This window comes from Salminus brasiliensis, chromosome 4 (assembly GCF_030463535.1).
Source record: "Salminus brasiliensis chromosome 4, fSalBra1.hap2, whole genome shotgun sequence".
In the NCBI taxonomy this organism is placed as follows: Eukaryota; Metazoa; Chordata; class Actinopteri; order Characiformes; family Bryconidae; genus Salminus; species Salminus brasiliensis.
Genome location: NC_132881.1, coordinates 32,240,857 through 32,261,539, shown reverse-complemented (window position 1 = coordinate 32,261,539; position 20,683 = coordinate 32,240,857). Strand labels below are relative to the sequence as shown.

General features: G+C 39.0%; 1 protein-coding gene across 1 annotated transcript in view; it reads left to right on the top strand.

Annotated features, from left to right (window-relative positions):
• The window catches only part of spock2 (SPARC (osteonectin), cwcv and kazal like domains proteoglycan 2), a 38,109-nt gene that overhangs the window by 1,630 nt on the left and 15,796 nt on the right, over nt 1-20,683 (top strand). Inside the window, exon 2 of the mRNA XM_072678037.1 lies at nt 15,575-15,620. Coding sequence (XP_072534138.1) covers nt 15,575-15,620 — 46 coding nt within the window. The remainder of the gene's footprint in view (nt 1-15,574; nt 15,621-20,683) is intronic.

Sequence of the window (20,683 nt, the reverse complement as noted above, 5' to 3'; positions counted from 1 at the left end):
AAGGGACCCTTCAATTCACTTGCAAAATGCTTTGAAGAAAATAACATAGAAAATCTGTCCTCATGCTTGAATCAAGACTTGTCATCCAAGGCCGAGCTGTGATTTGGTGCATGGAAAAGTACTCAGGAAAATTCAACACAATAGGCCCTGTTCCCATAAAATGAATAATTTACTTAAATGCAAACACTGATGTGCCGTATATCTTTTCTAAACACTTAACGCACATAAAATATGTATATAGCGTGCATGCTTATGACCACACTGTTTTGCAGTGAGCAACACTGCAGAACTCTAAAAGCTCAGGTATTGTCCAGTTTGATTATCTCAGTGTGAAACATTAAACCCCCAAAAGAGAAATTTGGCTTAATCTCTATCAATGATTTTCTGGCTAGTTTTGAATGTCGGAAGCTAGAAATGCGTATTATTATCTAACTGTTTTTGTGAAACATCCCACATCTGGGAGAACTATTGAGGGAATTACTCAAATCATGGGTATGAACAGACTAGCTGTGAATTAGAACAGGATTATAAATGGATGGGCGCAGCACTTTTACACGAAAGACTTTGATTCAAGCTAGGCTTCACAGCAGCCTCTGTAATTTCTGATCGAAGCCTATTGATTGGCTCGTACTCGTATCTCATGCATACGAATACCCTATGTAGTGAAAGATCCAACACTTAAGAGAGCAGTGCTAGAATAACGAACCATCTATGCTTAGGTAAAATCAAAGTATCTCCAAAAGGGCTTCTATGGTCCCTGTGGATTAGCTGTCCAGTCCAGATATTTCCTGTATTATTATTTTTTTATTTCTTCCTTTCTGTAACCTAATTTTCTGAAGATCTTTTGATCTAGTTTTACCTGGTATAGTGGGTGAGATGAAGGTCTCAGTGTCCCTAACGATATGTTACTGAAAACAGCACTTTGGGATTTGTTACTATTCATGTGTATTTGTTTGTGTGCATGTCTGTGATGTCAGAAGGCTTAGTGAACCTTGGAGAGCCTCTGTAAAAGCGATCACCTGCAGCAACTGCATCTAGTTTGAATTCAGGCTTGAACACTGCTGCAAGAAACCTGCTGTGGTAGTTATTTAGGTTTGATGACTCTGTTTGAAGAACCTTCTGGTCTTATAGGCAGGGGAAAAAACGGTCTGTATTACTATTATATGTGAAATCTGAAGTGACCTTACATGTCCTCTGAGCTTGCTGATACATACACTATACACTATTTTTTTGGAAGAAACCATGAATGAGCAGGTGTCCCAATACTTTTGCCCATTTAGTGTACTACTCTGAAAGAAGCCAATAGCATAAACAAATGCAGTGTCAGTATTCACAATGTCTGGAAAAGCATTCTTATCTTTCATTGGAAATATATATTTAATTCCAGGTCCATTTGTAGCATTTCTATTGGCTGATTCATCATAAGACAATGTAAAGAACAACTGCAACATTTAAATAATGCCACAAAGTGAAAAATGGCACAAATAGAGATCCAAGGTTTTTTTTCATGACAGCGATGCTGCATTTTGACCAAATCTGTGCCCTTCACTCTCATAGATTGGTGGTGCTTTATCAAATCTCCTATTGTGAGAGTGTTTATACTCACATTCAGAGTCAAACTAGAATATTACTAGAATATTATAGAACATACTACAGCAGAAGTGGATAATAATGTATTTATACATTTTAAAAGTGGTTTCATGATCCGTACTTTCTACTAGGCCGCAACTTTAATTTATAGAGGGCCTGTGCAACAACCAGTGTTGCAGTCCTTGCAGGAAATATATAGTAGCTGACTGGATGTCAGCCCATTATTCCATTATCTTATTTTATTAATGTATTGTTTTCCAGTCACTTGATTTGACCTTCTGTTCCTTCATAAATAGTTTATTTTTGCAAATACTGAATTATTAAGGTGACACTCCTGTTTTGCTGGTGTGTTTTGTTCAATCCAGCTTGTTTACAAACCTTGGAAAAGCTAAATGTCATATTATTTTGCTATTTGCCTTACCTTAACATTTAGCACATTAGATTTCAGTAATCATAGGCATATTTTAAGTGATCTGAAAAACACTGACGGTACGTGAATGCGGTTCATAAATCTGGTATTTATTGGGGCTTAAATGCAGGCCTAAAAACAAAAGGCCTGAACAGCTTCTCTTCCAGGAACTGTTTTATCTTTAAAGCGGTGTTCATGTCATTGCAAAGTCAAATTACCCTAATTGATTCAGACTTACAATGTGTTGTGGGGCCTTGAGTACTGAATAGCATTGTAATGAAGGGCAACAGTAATCAAAACAGGAGAACATGAAAGGCACATACACACACACCAACATGTGCATATTAACTCATACATATACACATGATATGCATATCACTTTCACATTAATTTCACATTTATTTTTTTTTCTGCCTGTGATTTTCTAGACATGAAATCAGAATACTAGAACAGATAGTTGCCTCTGTTGATGTGGTCACGCAGAACATCAGCGTATTCTTTTTTTTTAGATTTAGAGAATTATTAAATGTATGAATTATTCATTTTGTTCAATTTATGCAGACAAACAAACAACCACATTCTCAGCAGCTTTATTTCCTCAATACTGACCTTTTTACAGATACATCTGATCTGTCCACAGTTTCCTTCACTTCTTGGTCAAGAAACACTCACCAAAATTGACATCAGAAGAATATTAATGAAATAAAAAGTAGGTCAAATTGGTAAAATTGTGTTTCAGAATGATCAGAGTTAGCTTACTTGCTTGCAAGCATCAACATCTGCAGTCATCTAACGTTATATAGGTATAGGTGGTTCATCCAACTGCGTCCAAATGTTGTATTGACCTGATATTTTACATAATAGCCATTGATTAGCACAGTTTGCTTAGTCCTGATCACGTTACCTCTCCAGGAGGAACATAGCTAGTAGCAGGTTTTTCTCTATTCAGAAATACACTTTTGATTTGATGTATGTTTTTTTGTTTACCACAAGAAAAGTAACTCCTAGAAGTGGGTCCCTACCACAGGATTCTGCTGTGTTTGCTTTTTAGAGGACTAGGATGGAGTGATGGCATGTTGGGAGTGTCAATTACAGACTGATAGGAGATCCATGTTAATTTAATCAAGGCAAGGAGTCTGTTCCAAAAGTCTATAATTTATCAGTACGGTCTACATATAGTTCCAGGTTATTTGTAAAAGTAAAACAGTAACAATGGTATCTATTGCCCCTTTAAAACCACCAACCTGTGAATCATAAAAATTTCTGAACATTTGATCAGTCTTCTTAATGACTTTTACTTAACCTTAAATGAAAGGAGATTGCTGTGTATCCACTGTGAAATCCTCTATGAGCACTTTAATAATAGAGACTTCAAATATAATTTCTTTCAGATATTAAAGGTTTAGCTTAAACACACACTCTATTTAAATGTCTCTTTTTAATGTCATTTAGCGAACATATTGCAGCTTGGCCTACAGTTTGTATTTATTTTTCTAGATAGGCTGACAAATGTATTTGAGTTAACGCTGAAGAATTAGAAATGGCTTGTGTTTCAGTATGTTTTGTCTATTCCAAAACACCTGCTAGCAGTTCCCTGAAGCTAAAGAAATTGACTTTTCGGCCATGAAATGCTACAGATATTTAAGTAGATAGAGTGAAATTGACCCACCATGACTGCTGATATGAATCAGGCAAAGCTAAGGATATTACCTCCGACTCTCAACGCTTTAGTCATGCTCTCTTATCCATTTCCTTATAAGCAGAATATACAATCTCATTTCATGGTTGGTATTTATTACTAAATAAAGGACACAGCGTAACAGATTGGGCAATTTAAATGGACAATTGTTGGCTAGATGCAATTACAATCATTCTTACACTTGTTTATTTTAGTCAAGCTGTATATTAGCACCTTCTGTGTGTACAGGTGTGATGGATGTGTCATATGATAATATGTATTCCAGAGAAGATCTAGAATCTAGAAAACATTTGCTCTGTCTGCTGTAAAACCATCTTCTAATGAACATCTCAGTGGTATAATAGGATCAGACTCATTATCTGGGAATATGTAGCTGTTACTCTGCCTGATTGGCCCTCCTTCCCCTACCACTAAAAGAGAGTTTCTCAGAAAGCAAGAGGGAATCTGTTCCACTGAAAATAAACAACGAACTGAGCTGGCCAATCCTCTGGTGGCTGATTCTCTCTCTCCCTCCTCTCCACCCTCCTCTCTCTGTATGTGTGTGTAAAAAACGAGCTCATTAAAAAGCAGTGCTTCCCCTCAGCAGCGGAAGGATGTGTCAGCTTGCACCTGTTATGCCACCATTACATTTTTAATGAACCAAAAATGTTTCGTACGTCCGCTCCTCAATCCTCCCCAGTTCCCCAGTTATTACCATGGCATTAAGATGCATGCTGGACTAAGCTGTGTGTGTGTGTGTGTGTGTGTGTAGTGTCTCTTCTGCTTGGGAAGCTTTTTCTTTGGTGGATGTCTTAATTTGCAGACAGGGAGGTGATTTCAGGAGGAATGAGCATCTTTATGACAATTCATAATGTCTTTATTGGCAGAGTTAGAGCTTGATCATGAGATTCATTTTATTTTGCTAAGCATGTGCATTAATCAAGGGTTAAATTCATGCTGGTTTGCAATTGTGTGTCAGCGGAGAGTAATGATCAGTAGTATGGCGTATATAAGGCTGGTTGATCAGTATTGATAACCAATAATTTATAATAATGATGATGTTTATCTTTGTTTATGTGAAATGCTCATTCAACCCAAAACAGCTACAGAAAAGTACACCATTTGCAGGGAGCTTAAGATTATTTTTAAAGAACAAGTAATAGACACAGTCCAGTCAAAGCAACGTTTTACAAAGTTTATACAACATGAATGCTTTACTATTAGTAGTAAGTACTCAGGATGCATATATTTTAGCCTCTTGTAGCTCCTGCTATGGGTGCCATAGCAGCTGCTTATTAATTTGTTCTAAAATCATGGCCATTTAAAAGTTTATCCTTTCATTGAAGCAACTGTCTCTACTCTCCAGAGAAGGCTTTCTTCTAGATTTTAAAGCCTTGTTGCAACAATATGATCGTATTCAGCAACAAGAGTGTTAGTGAGGTTCAAGATGTTCATCATCAAACTCCCTACCTTATGGCATAAGGATTGGATGAAGCACCATCCTTCCAAAGAACACAGCTCCACTGCTTCACAGCTCAATGCTGGGGGGATATATACCCCTCTAGCCCACGCCTGGCATTAGGCATGGTGCCAGTAGGTTTGTATTCACTTGCTCCAGATATTCCTATTCTATTGGCAATACGTCTCTACAGAGACTAGACAGGCTGTGTGCATTTAGTGATATTAAACTTGATCAGAAGTGCCCAGCACTACTGTCATAGCAAGATCAGCTGAAACGCTGACATGTCTGTCTTCACCCTCAGTGATAAGTGAGATACCTTGCTGTGAAGTGCGGTGAGTGAGCACTTGTGACAGGCCTGCTGGGCATGTGTCCCAGCCCTATGAACGCCCCACAGCGATGCCCTGACTGGCACTATTCCAGCAGGATTGCAGCTACGTAGCTGTGGAGAAATACCCTTGTTGCTGTCACCATCACAACAGCACAGCATATGGGCCATGATTATGGATAATGCAGTATAAGGTAATGCAGCCAAATATGCCATTAAAAGCTGGGTTGTGACAGATCAGCATTAAGCATCACTGGAACACAGCCAACCTGCCTAATTCTGATTCGTGAAAAGAGACATAAACTTTACTGATCACGTCATAATTGCAGATTGTTTGTACTGCACCTGTTTGTTTGTTTTTTATTCCAGTTGCTGATTCACAGGTTTCCTGCTTTATGATCAGTGCTGCAGGTTTTTCCCATAGGGTCTGCACACAGGCTTTCACCCCCTCCTCCCTCCTATTTAGTTTTTTCCAATTGCCATCCAGTAGTTAGGTCTTCCTTCCCATAAAACAAGTTGCTATCAGTGCTCAGGGGGAGAAAGCTAGGATTTGCATCCCCCCATCTTTTAAAACTGCTGATGCAACGTCAATGACGCTAGGAGGACTGCCCCAGTTGATAATTCCCAGCTAACAGATGCTAGCACTAGCCAGCATCGTGGTGAGTTATAAGGATGGTAAGTGATAAGGAGAGGACTCCTACTCCTACTGGGCACAGGCCTGAAGTCCCCTTGTGGTTAATTAAAGACATGGTTGGTGTCTGTAATTTGCTTTTGGTAGGTTTGCTCTGGAGATAATGACTCATGCTAACAAATAATGAAAGTTTAACCCAACAGTTCAATATCTTGCACATTTTATGATGCTATTTAAATTATACATGTCACATGTACAATTTAACATGTATATATACATGTGACAAGTTGCTAACTACTCTCAAACAGCCTATGTGGTTTAACAAATTGGATGGCATACTGATGATTGTTTAAAATGAACCAATACAATGAGATTGCTGCTACTATTGATTTTGATGTGGTTTTTACCTCTATATGTAGATAGAGTAGACAGTACAGTCAGACAGTGTCAGAAGTCACATGAGCAAATCTGATGGAGATTACTTAACAAATTGACACAGAATAAGGTTTTTATGAGTATGATCATTTAGGCCTTCAAATTATATAGTGCAAAACTGGCAACTGTTGACTTTTATGACTACATTAATATTTTAGCTCCAAACAACAAGCAGGCCACACCAAACATATAGCTTCTTTGCTGTTTGACTAGAGTAATGTTGAGCGAAATCATTTTTTTGTCAGAACATTCATTGTAATAGGCAGCAGAGGTGACGTGCATTCATATGGCAGCTGACGAAGTTCATTTTGAGGAGGTAGTGGTGGTGGGGTGGTACTGGGGTGTGGGGAAGAGCTGCAGCTCGTCTTGGCCACACACCAAAAAGCGTAGGTGGGCTTTAATTAAGTCGAGAGAAACTAGGCTTTCATCATGCTGCTACTGGGTTCCATGCCCTTTCCTGCTGAATTGGACGTTTTATCTGGAGAGTGCAGGTGCAGAGTGTGGCAGGCCCGGGCTAATTTGGAGTCTCCAGTCCAGGCTCAGACCTGCCCTGGCTCTCACATGTCCCTGAGCAGGCCTTTTCATCCCATTTACAAGCCTCCAAACGTTATTACTGCTCTGACTGAACTATGCTCAACATTCCTATCTTTCCACTGGCCTTTCCACTTTGTTCCTGGAAGTCTGAGCTGAAATAAGACAGTACACTGACATTTTGTGGAAAATATATATGAGCTTTCTGTGCTGGAACAACAGCTGCCTCGTTTTGCTTGTCCTTTGTAAAGTTGGAGGACTTAATCTGTTAACAGCTGTTGGCAGCATGAGTTCAGCATTCTTCAGTCCTATAACGTAATAATAAAGGAATCATTTTTTTTTCTACTGATAAGCCTTAGCATGCAGACCTAAAAATAAGCTAAAGGGGTGAATTTTTTCACAAACACACTGTACCTCAACCATGCCTCTTTAAAAGTAATAATGACTTTCCAGGATAAGTGGCACACAGCTTTTCCAAGTGTCAGGGCAGTGCTGTCTGCTTCCAGCTGTAATGAGTCGCGGTGTAGTGGGATCAGGTCCAATGAGCTGGATAAAGGTGTACGGTTGACATGACCTGTCAAAGCTGTCAAGCACTGCTCCATACCAGTCAAGTTCCTTACTTCTTTGTGCTGTTTTTGGGAGAATGCATTATTGACTGTTTCTAGTGTCAGATTTGCTCATTTAAAGGAATCACTTGGTTTCCCACATCTCCAGTATTGCTCTCTCTTACTTACTTACTTTCAGAGGTTGTTTACGGTAATTTGCCCATGCAGCAGCTATTTAGAAGAAACAGAGCCTTACAGAATGATTCTGCTCTGAGGATTGTGGGGCACTTTGGCAACTTAAACTTACAGAGGTAGTTCATGTTAGGTTTGTAAAATATTACACTTGCTCTATTTCTATATAGATTGATCTAGGTTAGATTAGATTGAATTACATTAAATTGAACAATATTACATTTGTTTTTACTTTATAGCATCAGGCTTGGGCGGTATTGCTGTAATACTGTATACAGCTTTATGTTGACAGCATCTTAAAAAAAGTCACAGGGTAGGGGGGTGGTGCTTACTTATTGGTTTGATTTGAGCCTCTGCCTCTACCTGGACCACTGTGCTGTGGAGTTTAGCCTGTTAGCTACTTATCTAAACCTAGGCAGCCGGCTAGGAGTCCAGACACAGCAGAACCAGTCTCATTTCGCCATTCTGTTACTCCAAACACCAGTTATTAATCTTTGCTCTTTTAGACTTGTGTCTTTAGCTTAGCAGTTAGTCAGCCGCAACTGCCCCTTCCTATCTCACTGTTATGTGTGCACTCTGCTGTTCCATCTTCACTACCTCTGCCAGGATAGAGACAGGGGTCAGCAAAGTCTTAGTTCTCCTGAAGTCCACCACTGTCTTCCTAGTCTAATCACTCCGCTGACATATGCTGATCTCTATCTCCATCAATGGGGAGAGACCAAACTACTTAAATATTACCATATTACTACTCAACTACTCAAATTACCATATTTTGAATTGCTGATAAAATCAGACCAAAACCTTCATGCATAGTTTGTAGGATTTAGTTTATAATGCACTCCTATGTCGACCTCCCCTGCTCATGCGTAACCAGCAAGTTGTCTTTAAAAGAGCAGGACTTTATCTATAAGACGCCATGTTGAGCATAAGTATGAAAACTCCCAATTTCGACCAGTGGTCAGTCTTCTCTTATATAACGTCTTAATGATTTAACGTTATCCTTCTGCAGTTCTATGGCTCTATCCATGCCACATTGATCTTAGACTGTGTTCAGGGATTTTTAAAAAACTGCTGGATTAAAGCAACAGAACCCAGAGGTTGTGTGTATCTCGAACAACATCCCAAATCATAACTGTGACAATATTTGTGATAACTTGGATTAAATATTGAGGGGACCAGAAAAGTATTTGTGAACATTTAAAAAGTGTAATACCCCACAAAATGTTTCTATGCATCTGTCTAGATAAGAAATTAAAAATCTTTAAGCTTTCTGGTTGCCATTGCAATCCTGCAGCTTTTTGCCAAGTGTTTAATAGTTTTACTATCAAGACTGTTTTCAGACTGTTTCACAATCATGGCGTTAGTCACTAACATCCCGTTCGTTGGGGGCATTCTCTTGACTAAACAAGGGATGGTACACTTTCCTGTTTATATGCTGATAATCACGGTTCTAGTATATGTTTCTGCTTACTATCAATGTAGAGTTTAGTGTAGATTTCTGCCTCTCCTGTGTTTTAGTAACTGGTGTAGTAGAGAAATAATTCATATACTAGGACTGCATAATATATTGCATGTTTATTAACAAAAGGGTATGATATGCGTCCTCTTATAATCATAGACATTTCAATGAAATTCTGAGTCAGTGTACTTAAATTCTCTTCCAGACAATGTCAGGTCATTAGCCTAAAGTCAGGCCTTAAATAATAGCACAAGCTGTCTGAGAGCCTCTTAAGGTTTCTGGCTCTCATTGTTGAAGCTTTCTTTTTATGTTTTGCAGTTTTTTTGGATTCTGAATGCTGAACACACAGCCTACAACACAGAGCACAGGCTTTCCACCTACGGTTATGTACTTCCCTAATAGACAATAGTCACTGACAAGCAACTGCAGGGCATTCTCTCTGAGATGTTCATTGTACTCTCTGTACAGCCTTTGGGCTTCTTCAGCTGATCTCTTTGTCTGGGTCAGAGATCTGCCTCTGAGGGGCTGCTTGCCTGTCTCTCCTCTTGGCTCTGAAATCCACTTTAGAATGGCAGACCTTCAAGCTTCCTCCTGCACAGGAAGGCTGGGGGGCTGCGAATCAGCCGAGTGGGCTGTTAGCAGTGCTTTTGATGTGCTGCGCTGCTGCTAATCTAAAAAAACCCAGTCAAAAAAGGCCCTCATGCATAAATCAGGCAGAAGGCTTATGTTTGCCTGTCCGCTCCAGCCATCATAAGACAGTAAAAACATAGTTGGTGGGTACGGCCTTTATTTCTTGGCTCTTTGCGGTAGCTACGTGACTGATTGGATTCCCGGTTGAAAAGCAACTGAATGTGACCACGTGTTTTTGCGAGCTGTGAGGAGCCCAGATGCTTGTGAACAGCCTTGCAGTGCGACCATTGCGTGGGATGCCGTGCTATTGTGAAGCCTTTAGCTTCCTGGATGCGCCCAGACTTTGATCAATTATGGAGGGCAACTACTGTAGGCTTCCTACATGTAGTCATTATAAACATGTAGGGCTTGTCGAAAGGGAATCTGTTCTGTGTGTGTATAAAAGTGTCTAAAAGGTTGTAGCTGATGAAAAGTACATCCTGGTTTGAATTGCCAAGAATGTTTCTATAGAACATGAAATGTGCTGAAAGAGGCCACAGTAGTTTGAAGGGAACCAGCTGTAAGTGATATTATTCATTACACGTGGGACAGAGAGCAGATAACGTGTTAGCTGTGGTCCTCCCAGCATGTACCAAGGTATTCCTCTTGTTTACACTGACATGCCAAAAGCTTTGGAGAGTGGTGTAACTTGCTTTGCTATTGTAGAGTTGAATGAATTGGGACTGTTGCTATAGTCTCAATAAAGCTTCACAGTATATTGTTACTATTGCAAGTTAATATTTCAATATTGACCTTTTCAGTGCTGATATTGTAGATGGCTGTGATATGCAAATGAGCTAAAATCTGGGCTGTAAGCACTAGCATAGTGTTGAGTGTACATAGGCATACAGCAACTAATTTACCATACACACACCTAAACGTAGTCAGAGTATATCCCAGACCCCAGAGAGCAGAGACTTCACATTCACAGTGTGTGCCTTTGTTTGAATTTAAAATACAATGCTAGCTAGATAGCATCTAGGCAATACATGGCACATACCATATATGGTCAAAAGTATTGGCACACCTGCTCATTCGTTTCTTCTGAAAGAGTATTAAAAAGAGTTGATCCTGCTTTTGTTGGAGTAATTGTCTCTACTGTCCAGGGAAGACATTCTACTAGATTTTGGAGCATTGCTGTGAGGATTTAATTGGATTTAGTGACAAGGGCATTACTGATGGCAGGGTGTTGACTGGTCTCCTCGTTTATAACATCTCTTACCTCTTACCTCCTACATCTTTCATAGCATTCCATTGTACTGTATATATACTTATAGTATATTGAATTAAGTTTATATTGACTTTTTATCATCATGTTTGTATCATAAGATTTTTAGCACAGATTAGCACAGATTTAGCACAGAGTCTGTTAGTTACAACATATATAGGGAAATGGTGTGCATGTACAGTGTGTTTGGAGTAGAGGCCTCTTATCCAGACACCTCTTCACCACTGGCTGTGAGCATCCTCACATCTAATCACAGAACCAGATAAGTGTTCTTGTGGGTGTTTTGACAGGTTTAATATTCCTGTATTCTAACAAAACATTGCTGTCATATCATAAACTTACAAGGCTTTGTTTCTTTTGGACATGTTTGCTCATGCCAGCTGCACTTTACATTCTGTGAACATGGCATGAAGAATGAACCAATAGAAAAGGTCCAAACCTACTTGAAATTAAAGCATGGTATTAAATGTTCTTACTGTTTCCTGGACCTTTTTCATAAATGTATTCTACATCAAGTCTACATTAAAAAAACATCTACATCAAATTAATGATAAAGATAGCTCTTGCTTTGAGCTAGAAGGCCAGACACCCGGTACCATAGGAGGATACCAATGGAATTTATCCCTATATACATTTAAAAATACTTTTTATATTCGTCTGTTTATCAAGTGTCTGATAGAGTGATTCTGCTGACCCACCTACACCTGCTGAGTTAGCTCTTAACACTGCGTGTGCACACATAGTCACGTGCATGCTCTCAACATCTAGTCATCAAGTCCAAATGAAGGGCTTACATCACATGCGCATGCCTCTAAAGCACAGTTCAATTTGTGGAGTGCATGTCTGACATGCTTAGTTTCATTATGGAGATTTAAGGGATTAACAGACTGTCAATCAGCCTTCTTGTGCCCAAGAGGAAGTGATGGGTTGTGTTGAATGTGAGAGTGAGGGATACCCATGGCAGATTTCACTCATTTGAGCTGTCTGGAATATCAGTTAGATCTAATAACATAAGCCACTCGTAGCTCTTCAGAGAGGGCTGTTTCAGACAAAACACATTCTGATTATGTAGTGTATTTATCTGATCTGTGCATTAGGCTTGTCAGGATACTTGATGTGTATGCTGATAATAAATGTATAAAAAATTTTGAAGCAGAAATGAGGCTGCTCTCCACAAATGCTTGTGAAAAGTGTGTCCTTTAGTGGTGGCGTGACACTTCTCGACTGTAGGGGGAGCTCAGAAAGAAATACCAATATTAGTATAATGCTGCATAATTTAATTCTCCATGATGCAGACAATACACCCTGGATAGTGCATCAATTTATTGTAGGGTACCACATACACCCATTTACTAACACACCCACACTCTGAGGGTAATTTTAGCACAGCTTCTGACTTGTTTGATAATTTGAATGTGGCAGTTCTTTACATTGTATCAAAATTTCATTGTGAATGGACCCATAGAAATGCTCTAAAATGACCTTCCAAAGAAAGTTAAGATTTTTTTTTTCCTTGTTGAAAAGTTATTTTGCATGACAATGACAATGTTTAAATAATAACACTCAAAGGAATGAAAGGGAAAGTATTAAATTGTGTTTTTGAAATAAGATTTAACATCCACTACATTGAGCAACACTTCTGTACATGACATTTCACGGTTCTGGAGTGTTCCATTTACATGAAAGATGGCCCAGAAATCTTTACTGAAATATTTCAAAGAAAGAACCTCTTCCCAGCTTGGCCATACTATCTAAAATATCACACTGTCTAGGCTGTGAACTAAGCTTGTCTGTGGCTTCAAGCTGAGGCTGTCTGTAGCTCTCTGAGCTCCACTGAAGTCCAGCAGTGATGCTGCTAATCTGTCTGAGATGTGCAGAATGTTCAGGCTGCAAATAGTAAAACTGCTTTAGACAGACTGACTCTTCTTCACAGAGTGTGGTACAGGTGCCTCCCCAATGCACCACTCCAATGTGCTAAATAGAGATATCATGATGGACATGTCTTGTGCTTACAAATTACTAGGAGAATCAAGATCACATCACACAAACATACATCACACATGACTTTGCTTGGCTCATTTAACACTAACATGAATGATTATATTTAAAGGAGCTGTATATGATTCTGAAAAATGACCTTTGCAAGAATTAGCATTTTTACAAAACGTGTATAGGATTGAAATCATGTACAGTGCCTTTAATTCCTCATTGCACAGCATTATGTTAAACTTTACTCCTTTGCACATTTGCTGCACTCTTTAAGACGCTGTCCAATGAAACACATTTATCTCCAAAATGGTGACTTACACAAGAGAAGGCAAAAATGTTTTTAACTTTGATAGAAAGTTAAAGTAAAATAAAAGTTTATTTCAAGTAATTTAGAGCATTTATATTAGTCTGTTCATCCACAATTATTTACACAGTATACAGAGCAGCTTCAGGGTTCAAATGATGGAGAAAACAAACATTAAAAAAACTAAAAATATAATTGTATTTTTTTTTTTTTTACTAATTTTGCTCTTTTTTATCCTTTTCACTTTTCACTAAACATTTCACTTCATCTGAAAGTTAGCAAAGCAGTTCACTACTAACTGACTTTCCATTTGAATTCTAACATTTGAATCTTGCTCACACTCTATGGTAATGTTAATGGAACTTTGTAGTGCATGGCTCAATGTACAATAGGTGGACGTGGCAATAAAAACCAATAGCATTAATGTATAGCAATGTGTAGAAATAGTATTTACCGTACTCTACACCTCACCAGGTGAATGTTGGTGTTCAAGGTCTTGCAAAACTGATGATATGTTGTGGCAATATTTGTGTGTGCCATGGCAATGTTTCAGTGCTCTGACTCATGCTTGTGTTTGCTTATCATTGCAGAGATGGGGAACACATTGGCAGAACATTTTTTACTCACTTTGTGCTGCCTGAGTGTGAAATCGTCATGCAGTCAGCAGGAGTGCATGTCAAGAGCCTCAGATGATTGTGTTAGGCTGGAGATATGTCTAATTTGCATACATTAAAAAAGAAACTCTTGAAATAGCATCATCACTCTGACCCCCGTTTTTATGTTCTGTTCCAGAGCATCAGAATACCAACAATGTGATTGAGCAGGTTATCAAAGGTTTAAGGTGCTAGTCTCTTAAAGAATGACTTTATTCATGAGTATATTGTAATAAAGCCTTCAAGCCGCTTTTTGATATTCACTTTTTTTTGATAGAGCAAAAAGCCTTTAATTGGCTGAGGCACTTTGATTAAGGTAGTGCAAATGGAGTTGACTTTGTGCCAATCATAGAGTAATTTACTTCAGTGGAAAAGGCCTCTAAATGGAATGGCAAAGCACTGTTCTCCTTTATGAGCAATGCTCATTCCCAATGTCACACTCTATGGCATGAAGGGGTTTCTGGCAAACCTTTATGTACTGTAAATTTTTACGGCAGCGTATTTCTCAAGAGTCTACAGCCCCAGCAGAAAGCACATAAATCCACAGAATGGCTTGTATTTATCGGTGGAGTAGGACGAGTAAACTGTATATCTGTACTGGACTTAGAGTTTTATATCTTTACACCTGCTGATGAAGATCATGTAAACCTCATGTTTTATTCATTAAATGCTTCTTTACTCTGCTTTATTTTGGTCAATTTTTGTAGTACCATGTAATGATCTAAACTGCATTCAACACTGAAACTGTAGTCATTTTCGGACTTTATGCATTTATGAGGTTTACTGTGAGCCAGTCCAATCAGCCTGCATTAACACTACTTATTTACATTCACAACAGGCAGTAAATCATTGCAAGGTGAATAATTAGCGATAATGCTTTCATGTGAATGACTCTGATGACTGATGAATAGTAAGTGCATGATAAACACTGTAGGCCTATTCTTAGTGTGCACGTAGGGGAATATGCAGATGAAATATCAAAAGTTCTGCCTGGGGGCCAAAAATATATTTTAAGCGGTTGTTCGTTATCTTTTTTTTCTTAATAATATTTCCTAAGAGACTCCCTGTTCTTCTTTAACTGCCTCCTTTTCTTTTCTCTTTTACTCATCTGCCTCACGTTTCACCAGGAAGTGGAGGTCAGTAACGCTGTCTAAATCTGTCTTATGCCCTTGCCTTTCTTTGATGTCTCTATTGAGATGTGGAATTCAAAGCCCTGTAGCTCTGTTACCATCTCTTTACCTCCTATCTGAGTGCACATTAGCATTTATAATGTATAGCCATTTTTCAACCTTCTCTTTGCGTTCCTGTTTTGTTCACCTCTGCTTGTCCTCCTGTCACATTGCTTCATTTTCTGCCTTACAAATCCATGACCATTTCATTAGTAGGAATGCAGATCACACTATGAGCTCAATTCACCAGTTTCCAATTTGAAAGTGTCAGTATATTTAACAAAGAAACTCTCTCTCTCCTTCAGGATGATTACATCAGATCGTGGGATGAGAGTCAAGGCTCGAATGAAAGTAAGTCTCTTACATTCATAATGACCACAGTGACCACTATCTAACTGTTTAAGTTCAGCTGTTTCAGATGTCAGCTGAAAGTGGGATCATGAGAGACCTATTTGTAATCAGCAGATGATAAGGTGACAGTCTCAATTATTATTAGTTTTTTTTAACTAGCTTGAGAATTCCTTTTTGCTGTTTCTATTTATTGTTGTCACACACGTAGGTGTTTAAAGCCTTATTAAAAACAAAACCAACAGAAAAACAGGTTTAAAAGAAATACCAGTATACTGGAAATAAAAAAATCTAAACCGATGAAAACACAAGACAGGCTGATTGAATTTGTTTCTTAAATCAGATCTGCTAAGATGACTGTCCGCACTGTCATTTGCAAGTAATCAGATCGAATTTGCATGTCTGGACATCACAAACCTGCATACCAAATCTGCATAGGGTTTCATCAAAGACTTAGCCCTTAGACAAGTCTGTTCACTCTGCAGACATCTTTGCAACGCCACCAGGCAGTTATTTCCAGTCACACAACACCATGCTCCTATTTCTATGAATGGAGAGAGACCAAAATAATGAAACTGAAGGTCAAATTACTGTTTTAGTAAGTAATCATATCTTAACTTGCTGATAACATCTGACAAAAACCTCATGAATAGTTTGTAGCGTTTGGCTTAATACAAAAAAACATGCTTATTCTGGCTACATCAATGGTGGGTTTGCCATAGCCGGTTTATGAAGTTCTGCCCACTTGCACTTCAGACCTCTTCCGCTCTCAGTGTAACCAGCAATGTGATTGGCTCTTTCTGTTGAAGGGTGGGACTTTATCCATGAACAGATTAAGTAGTCTCATTTACAAAATCTCTGTTTTCTTATGCGGAAGCAGGAGAAATAAAGATCGCTCTGAATCTGACGCAAAAAGACACTTTAAAATCCAATTTGACTGGCCAGAGCGTCTAGACTGAAACACATCTGTACAAATCTGATATTAATTACATTTCTGACCACCTACAAATGTATCAGATGTCATGTGGTTTTTGGATGTCCAGACTATAAAAAATCAATCTGGACATAATCTACATATGCCAGAAATCAGATTTGGGCTGGCAGTTTGATCATAGCCTTATACATATATCAGAATGAGGAACACCTGTAGGGGGTATCAGAGGTGCAGGGCTACAAACAAAACACAGGTGGGAACACTAAAGTAGCAGGCAGGGCAGGGGCAGTGACAAAGCACAGATACACATAAGAATGCTGCACAATGGCTGATGTAAACAAAGCACCAAGGTACAACACAAGGGCAGGGCAGGGCTATATGTTACAACTGTGTGCTGAATGATGCCCCAGGTTGCTTTTAAATGGAAGAGACAGTGGGCTAAATGGCTGGAGTTATTCCGTGGCCTAAATGCCTGCAGTTTAGTCTGATGATGAGCCCTCACGATGGCTATGTCCTTTGCCTTAAAATGGTCTGTGCTTAGTGTCCCTTATCACTGCAGACAACCGCCGTCTTCCTCACAGCAGCTGCCAGGCACTAACTAGATGTAATTGCTCATGGCCAAGATGAGGTCATCTTCACTGTGTGCTGGAACAGAGCAATGACCTGGTGCATATGAACACACTGTCTTGATTCGCAGTTCAAATGAAGTCCACAGAATAGAGAAGTCCATTAGCAAATATCTCGGAATGTAATTAATGGGTAATTGCCAGTTCCACTGAAGGCCCAGTAAGAGCCCTGGGGGCTCGATTTAGTACTGAGTGACATTGGCTTTGTTCCCACAAAGCATGAATCCACTTAAGCTGCAGACGTTGGAGCACAGAGGTCCGTGAACATGATGATTCATTTTTAAGTTCGCACTCAAAGTCTTCTGAAGAATCATCAACCCTCTCTCTCTCTCTCTACGAACCATTTGACAGAAATGAATTATAAGTGTTTTAATTGCCAATGACGACATTTGTGAATTATCATCTGTCCTGTTTTAGTGAAAGAGTGACACATATAAAATTACTATGTGTAATTCCATTAAACATGAAATGATTCTCAGTTTTACCCAGGCGTATATACTGAACGGAAACTGAAGTGGGATGTTTTCCAGAGGTTTTCATAGTGGTACTATTATAAGAAAACCTTGTAAAATAGTAACACTATATGTCAAAAACTTTGAAAAACTTTTTAGATGGTTTCAAATTGAGTTGTAGGTTTTTTATATGCTGGAAACAATATCACCTGTCACAAAGAACTAAAAGTAAGTTTCTGGATTTCTCCCACATGGATTTCCCTTCTGCCCTCCTACCTTAATTAAGGGTGTCAGTTCAGATAATATCTTCCTTTCTAAGCATATTAATAAGGCAGTCAAAGAACAAGACTTATCCAGCCCCCCCTAACCTCAGTAGTGTGATGTCTGTTCTTAAAATGCAGACCTCTCTACAGCACACTCTAGGGCTTTTTATTCCCAGCTTAAAGGGACAAATGACAAGCTATGCACTGATCTTCGAGGGAGTGCTAAATCATTTTATTCTGAAAAATGAAGCTATGGAAATGTTCCTCAAAGTGAATGGCTACTCCATCCCACAGTGGGTCAAATTAAATTGTACTGAGGAGTGTCTGTTCCAGATGTGAAGAACCAGCAGCATAATACCACATCCACACAGTGGAATTGGATTTAGGATAAGGCATGGCATTTTAACTGCTCCTCAGCACACATAAGATCAACATGAAGGACAAAGTCGAGTCAGAATCTGTGTTTAGCATTAGCTCCTGTCCTGTCATATCCATCGTGCTGCACCGCTATAGATGATCTTGATATTCCTGAAAATGCCTTCAGGGTTTATTTAAAGCACTTTTCTCCCTTGCTGATCTACTGATCACTATCCTTTATAATGGAGAAACAATCAGCAACATGACATAAGCTATTAATTCAATAGCAGTCACATGACCAGGTCACCTTCATCATCTTACATGCCTTTATGAAGGCATCTAGTAGGGGTGTGTAAATGCATCAGTGCATTGTGTTGCATCGATCTGAAGGTAGAAATTCAAGTGGATTGATTTTGGATTGTCAGAATGAGTTATAGATGAGTTATCATAATAATCAGTAATTCATTTTTAATGAAAATCCATTTAAGGAAGTAAGTGAAAGAAAATGATCGTCTATTCCTCTGATTTAGAAATGCAGAAATCTAATATGATGTAATGTTTTAGTAATTTACCACAAAAAGACTAGGACAAACTTAATTTACAGATGTTTATGTAATGAAATTAAAATGTTAACGGCCATTTTTCACCTTGAGGGGACCACTTATTACAAATCTAAAAAAATGGGGGGCAAATTTACCAAAAATGCTTTTTAGAATGTCAGGAACATGTCCAAAAGATACACTATATGGACAAAAGTATTAGGACACCTGCTCATTCATTGTTTTTTTCTAAAATCAAAGGTATTAAAAAGATTTGATCCTGCTTTTGTTGGAGTAACTGTCTCTACTGTCCAGGGAAGGCTTTCTACTACATTTTGGAGCATTTGATTGCATTCAGTGTTAGTGTTAGAGTGTTAGTGCGGTCCGGGATGTTGGATGATCACCACCCCACTTTATCCACAACTCCACAACTCATTCCAAAAGTATTAGATAGAGCATCACCATCATTCCAGAGAATCAAGGTTCAACAGCTCAATGCTGGCGGGCTTTATACCCCTCTAGCCTGACATTTGGCATGGTGCCAATAGGTTCATGTTTGTCTGCTCCAAAGAGTCCTACTCTATTGGCAGTACTTCTGTACAGGAACTAGGCAAGTTGTCTGTGTTTGTGCATTTGCAATCTGCATCAGCAATGTGTGCAATTTAAAGTAGCTGAATGCATTCATTATAAGGGGTGTCCACAAACATGTGAACATATAGTGTATGAATATAGTGTAAATAGTTGTTGTAGCCATATTTGTTTATTTCTGTTTTGTTTCCAGTTTTTTCCCCAATTTGGTCATTACCAATTACCACCTACTAATTAGGACCCGCTGTCACACAGTGCTACCAGTGAGAGAGTGAGGGCTAGCCACGTATCCTGCAATCACAGCTCCTTTTTGAACTGCTTCTGGATGCTGATAGATGGCAATGGCATTACAAGGGATTGAACCTTTGATGTCATGCTTTTAGTTTCAACACTTAGACAGCTGCACGACTCTGGAGCGCCTATTCAGCTTATGTTTAAAATAGATCCAAATCATAACTAAAAAGTCAAATCAAAATAAGTAGAATTAAGTAGAGTTTGTAAAGTTTTTAAGTCTCTACAGATGATTTTTTCTGAGTTATTCTGAGTTGTGAGAATCTGCCCGACTCACGGGCCGCATTTGCTCAGGGTTGGAGCTCTTTACTTTCAACCAGAGACGCTGATGATCACATTAAACACTGTCGCATGTGTAAACAAAGGACGAGTTGCGATGATGAGGCCAGGAAGCGGAGGCACCACTCAGGCTAAAGCTGCTGGGATTTTCTCCATCTCTCTAAGCTGGATTTGGCTCCGCTTGGATATGGGAAGTCTAATTACATGTTTTATAGAGTTAAGCTTTTTGGGCACACTATATAAGATATATCCAGAGGGGTGGGAATGGATGAGGGAAAGGTGGAGAGGTAAAGGAGGTGTGTGTGTTGAGGGGAAGTGTGCTGCTCCTGAGTCCAGTCCTTGCGCTATAGTGGGCCTGTTGCTATGGCAACATCATCATTCTTGTGTTTTCTTTAATCTGCGTGAAGCGATACAGTGAGGTTTATAGATCCACCCACTGTACCATATACTACACATAATACATACATTATAGTCTGAAGGAAAATGCAAATGTTCCTCATTCAGGAAAGATTATTATGTATGTTGGAGAAGCCGACGTAGCCCCAGGTAGCGAACAGCCAGCATGACGGACATGTGACTTAAGCACAAGTTTAATTAGCCCTGAAAGTGGGAGCGTATTAATTCTGGTGAAGATGTGATGCCATCTCAATAATGATGCAGGTAATTACTGCCTGCATCTTGCTTATCTGTCACTAACGATTAGCAAAACCATAGCACCAAAGTATGGGTAGCTGCAG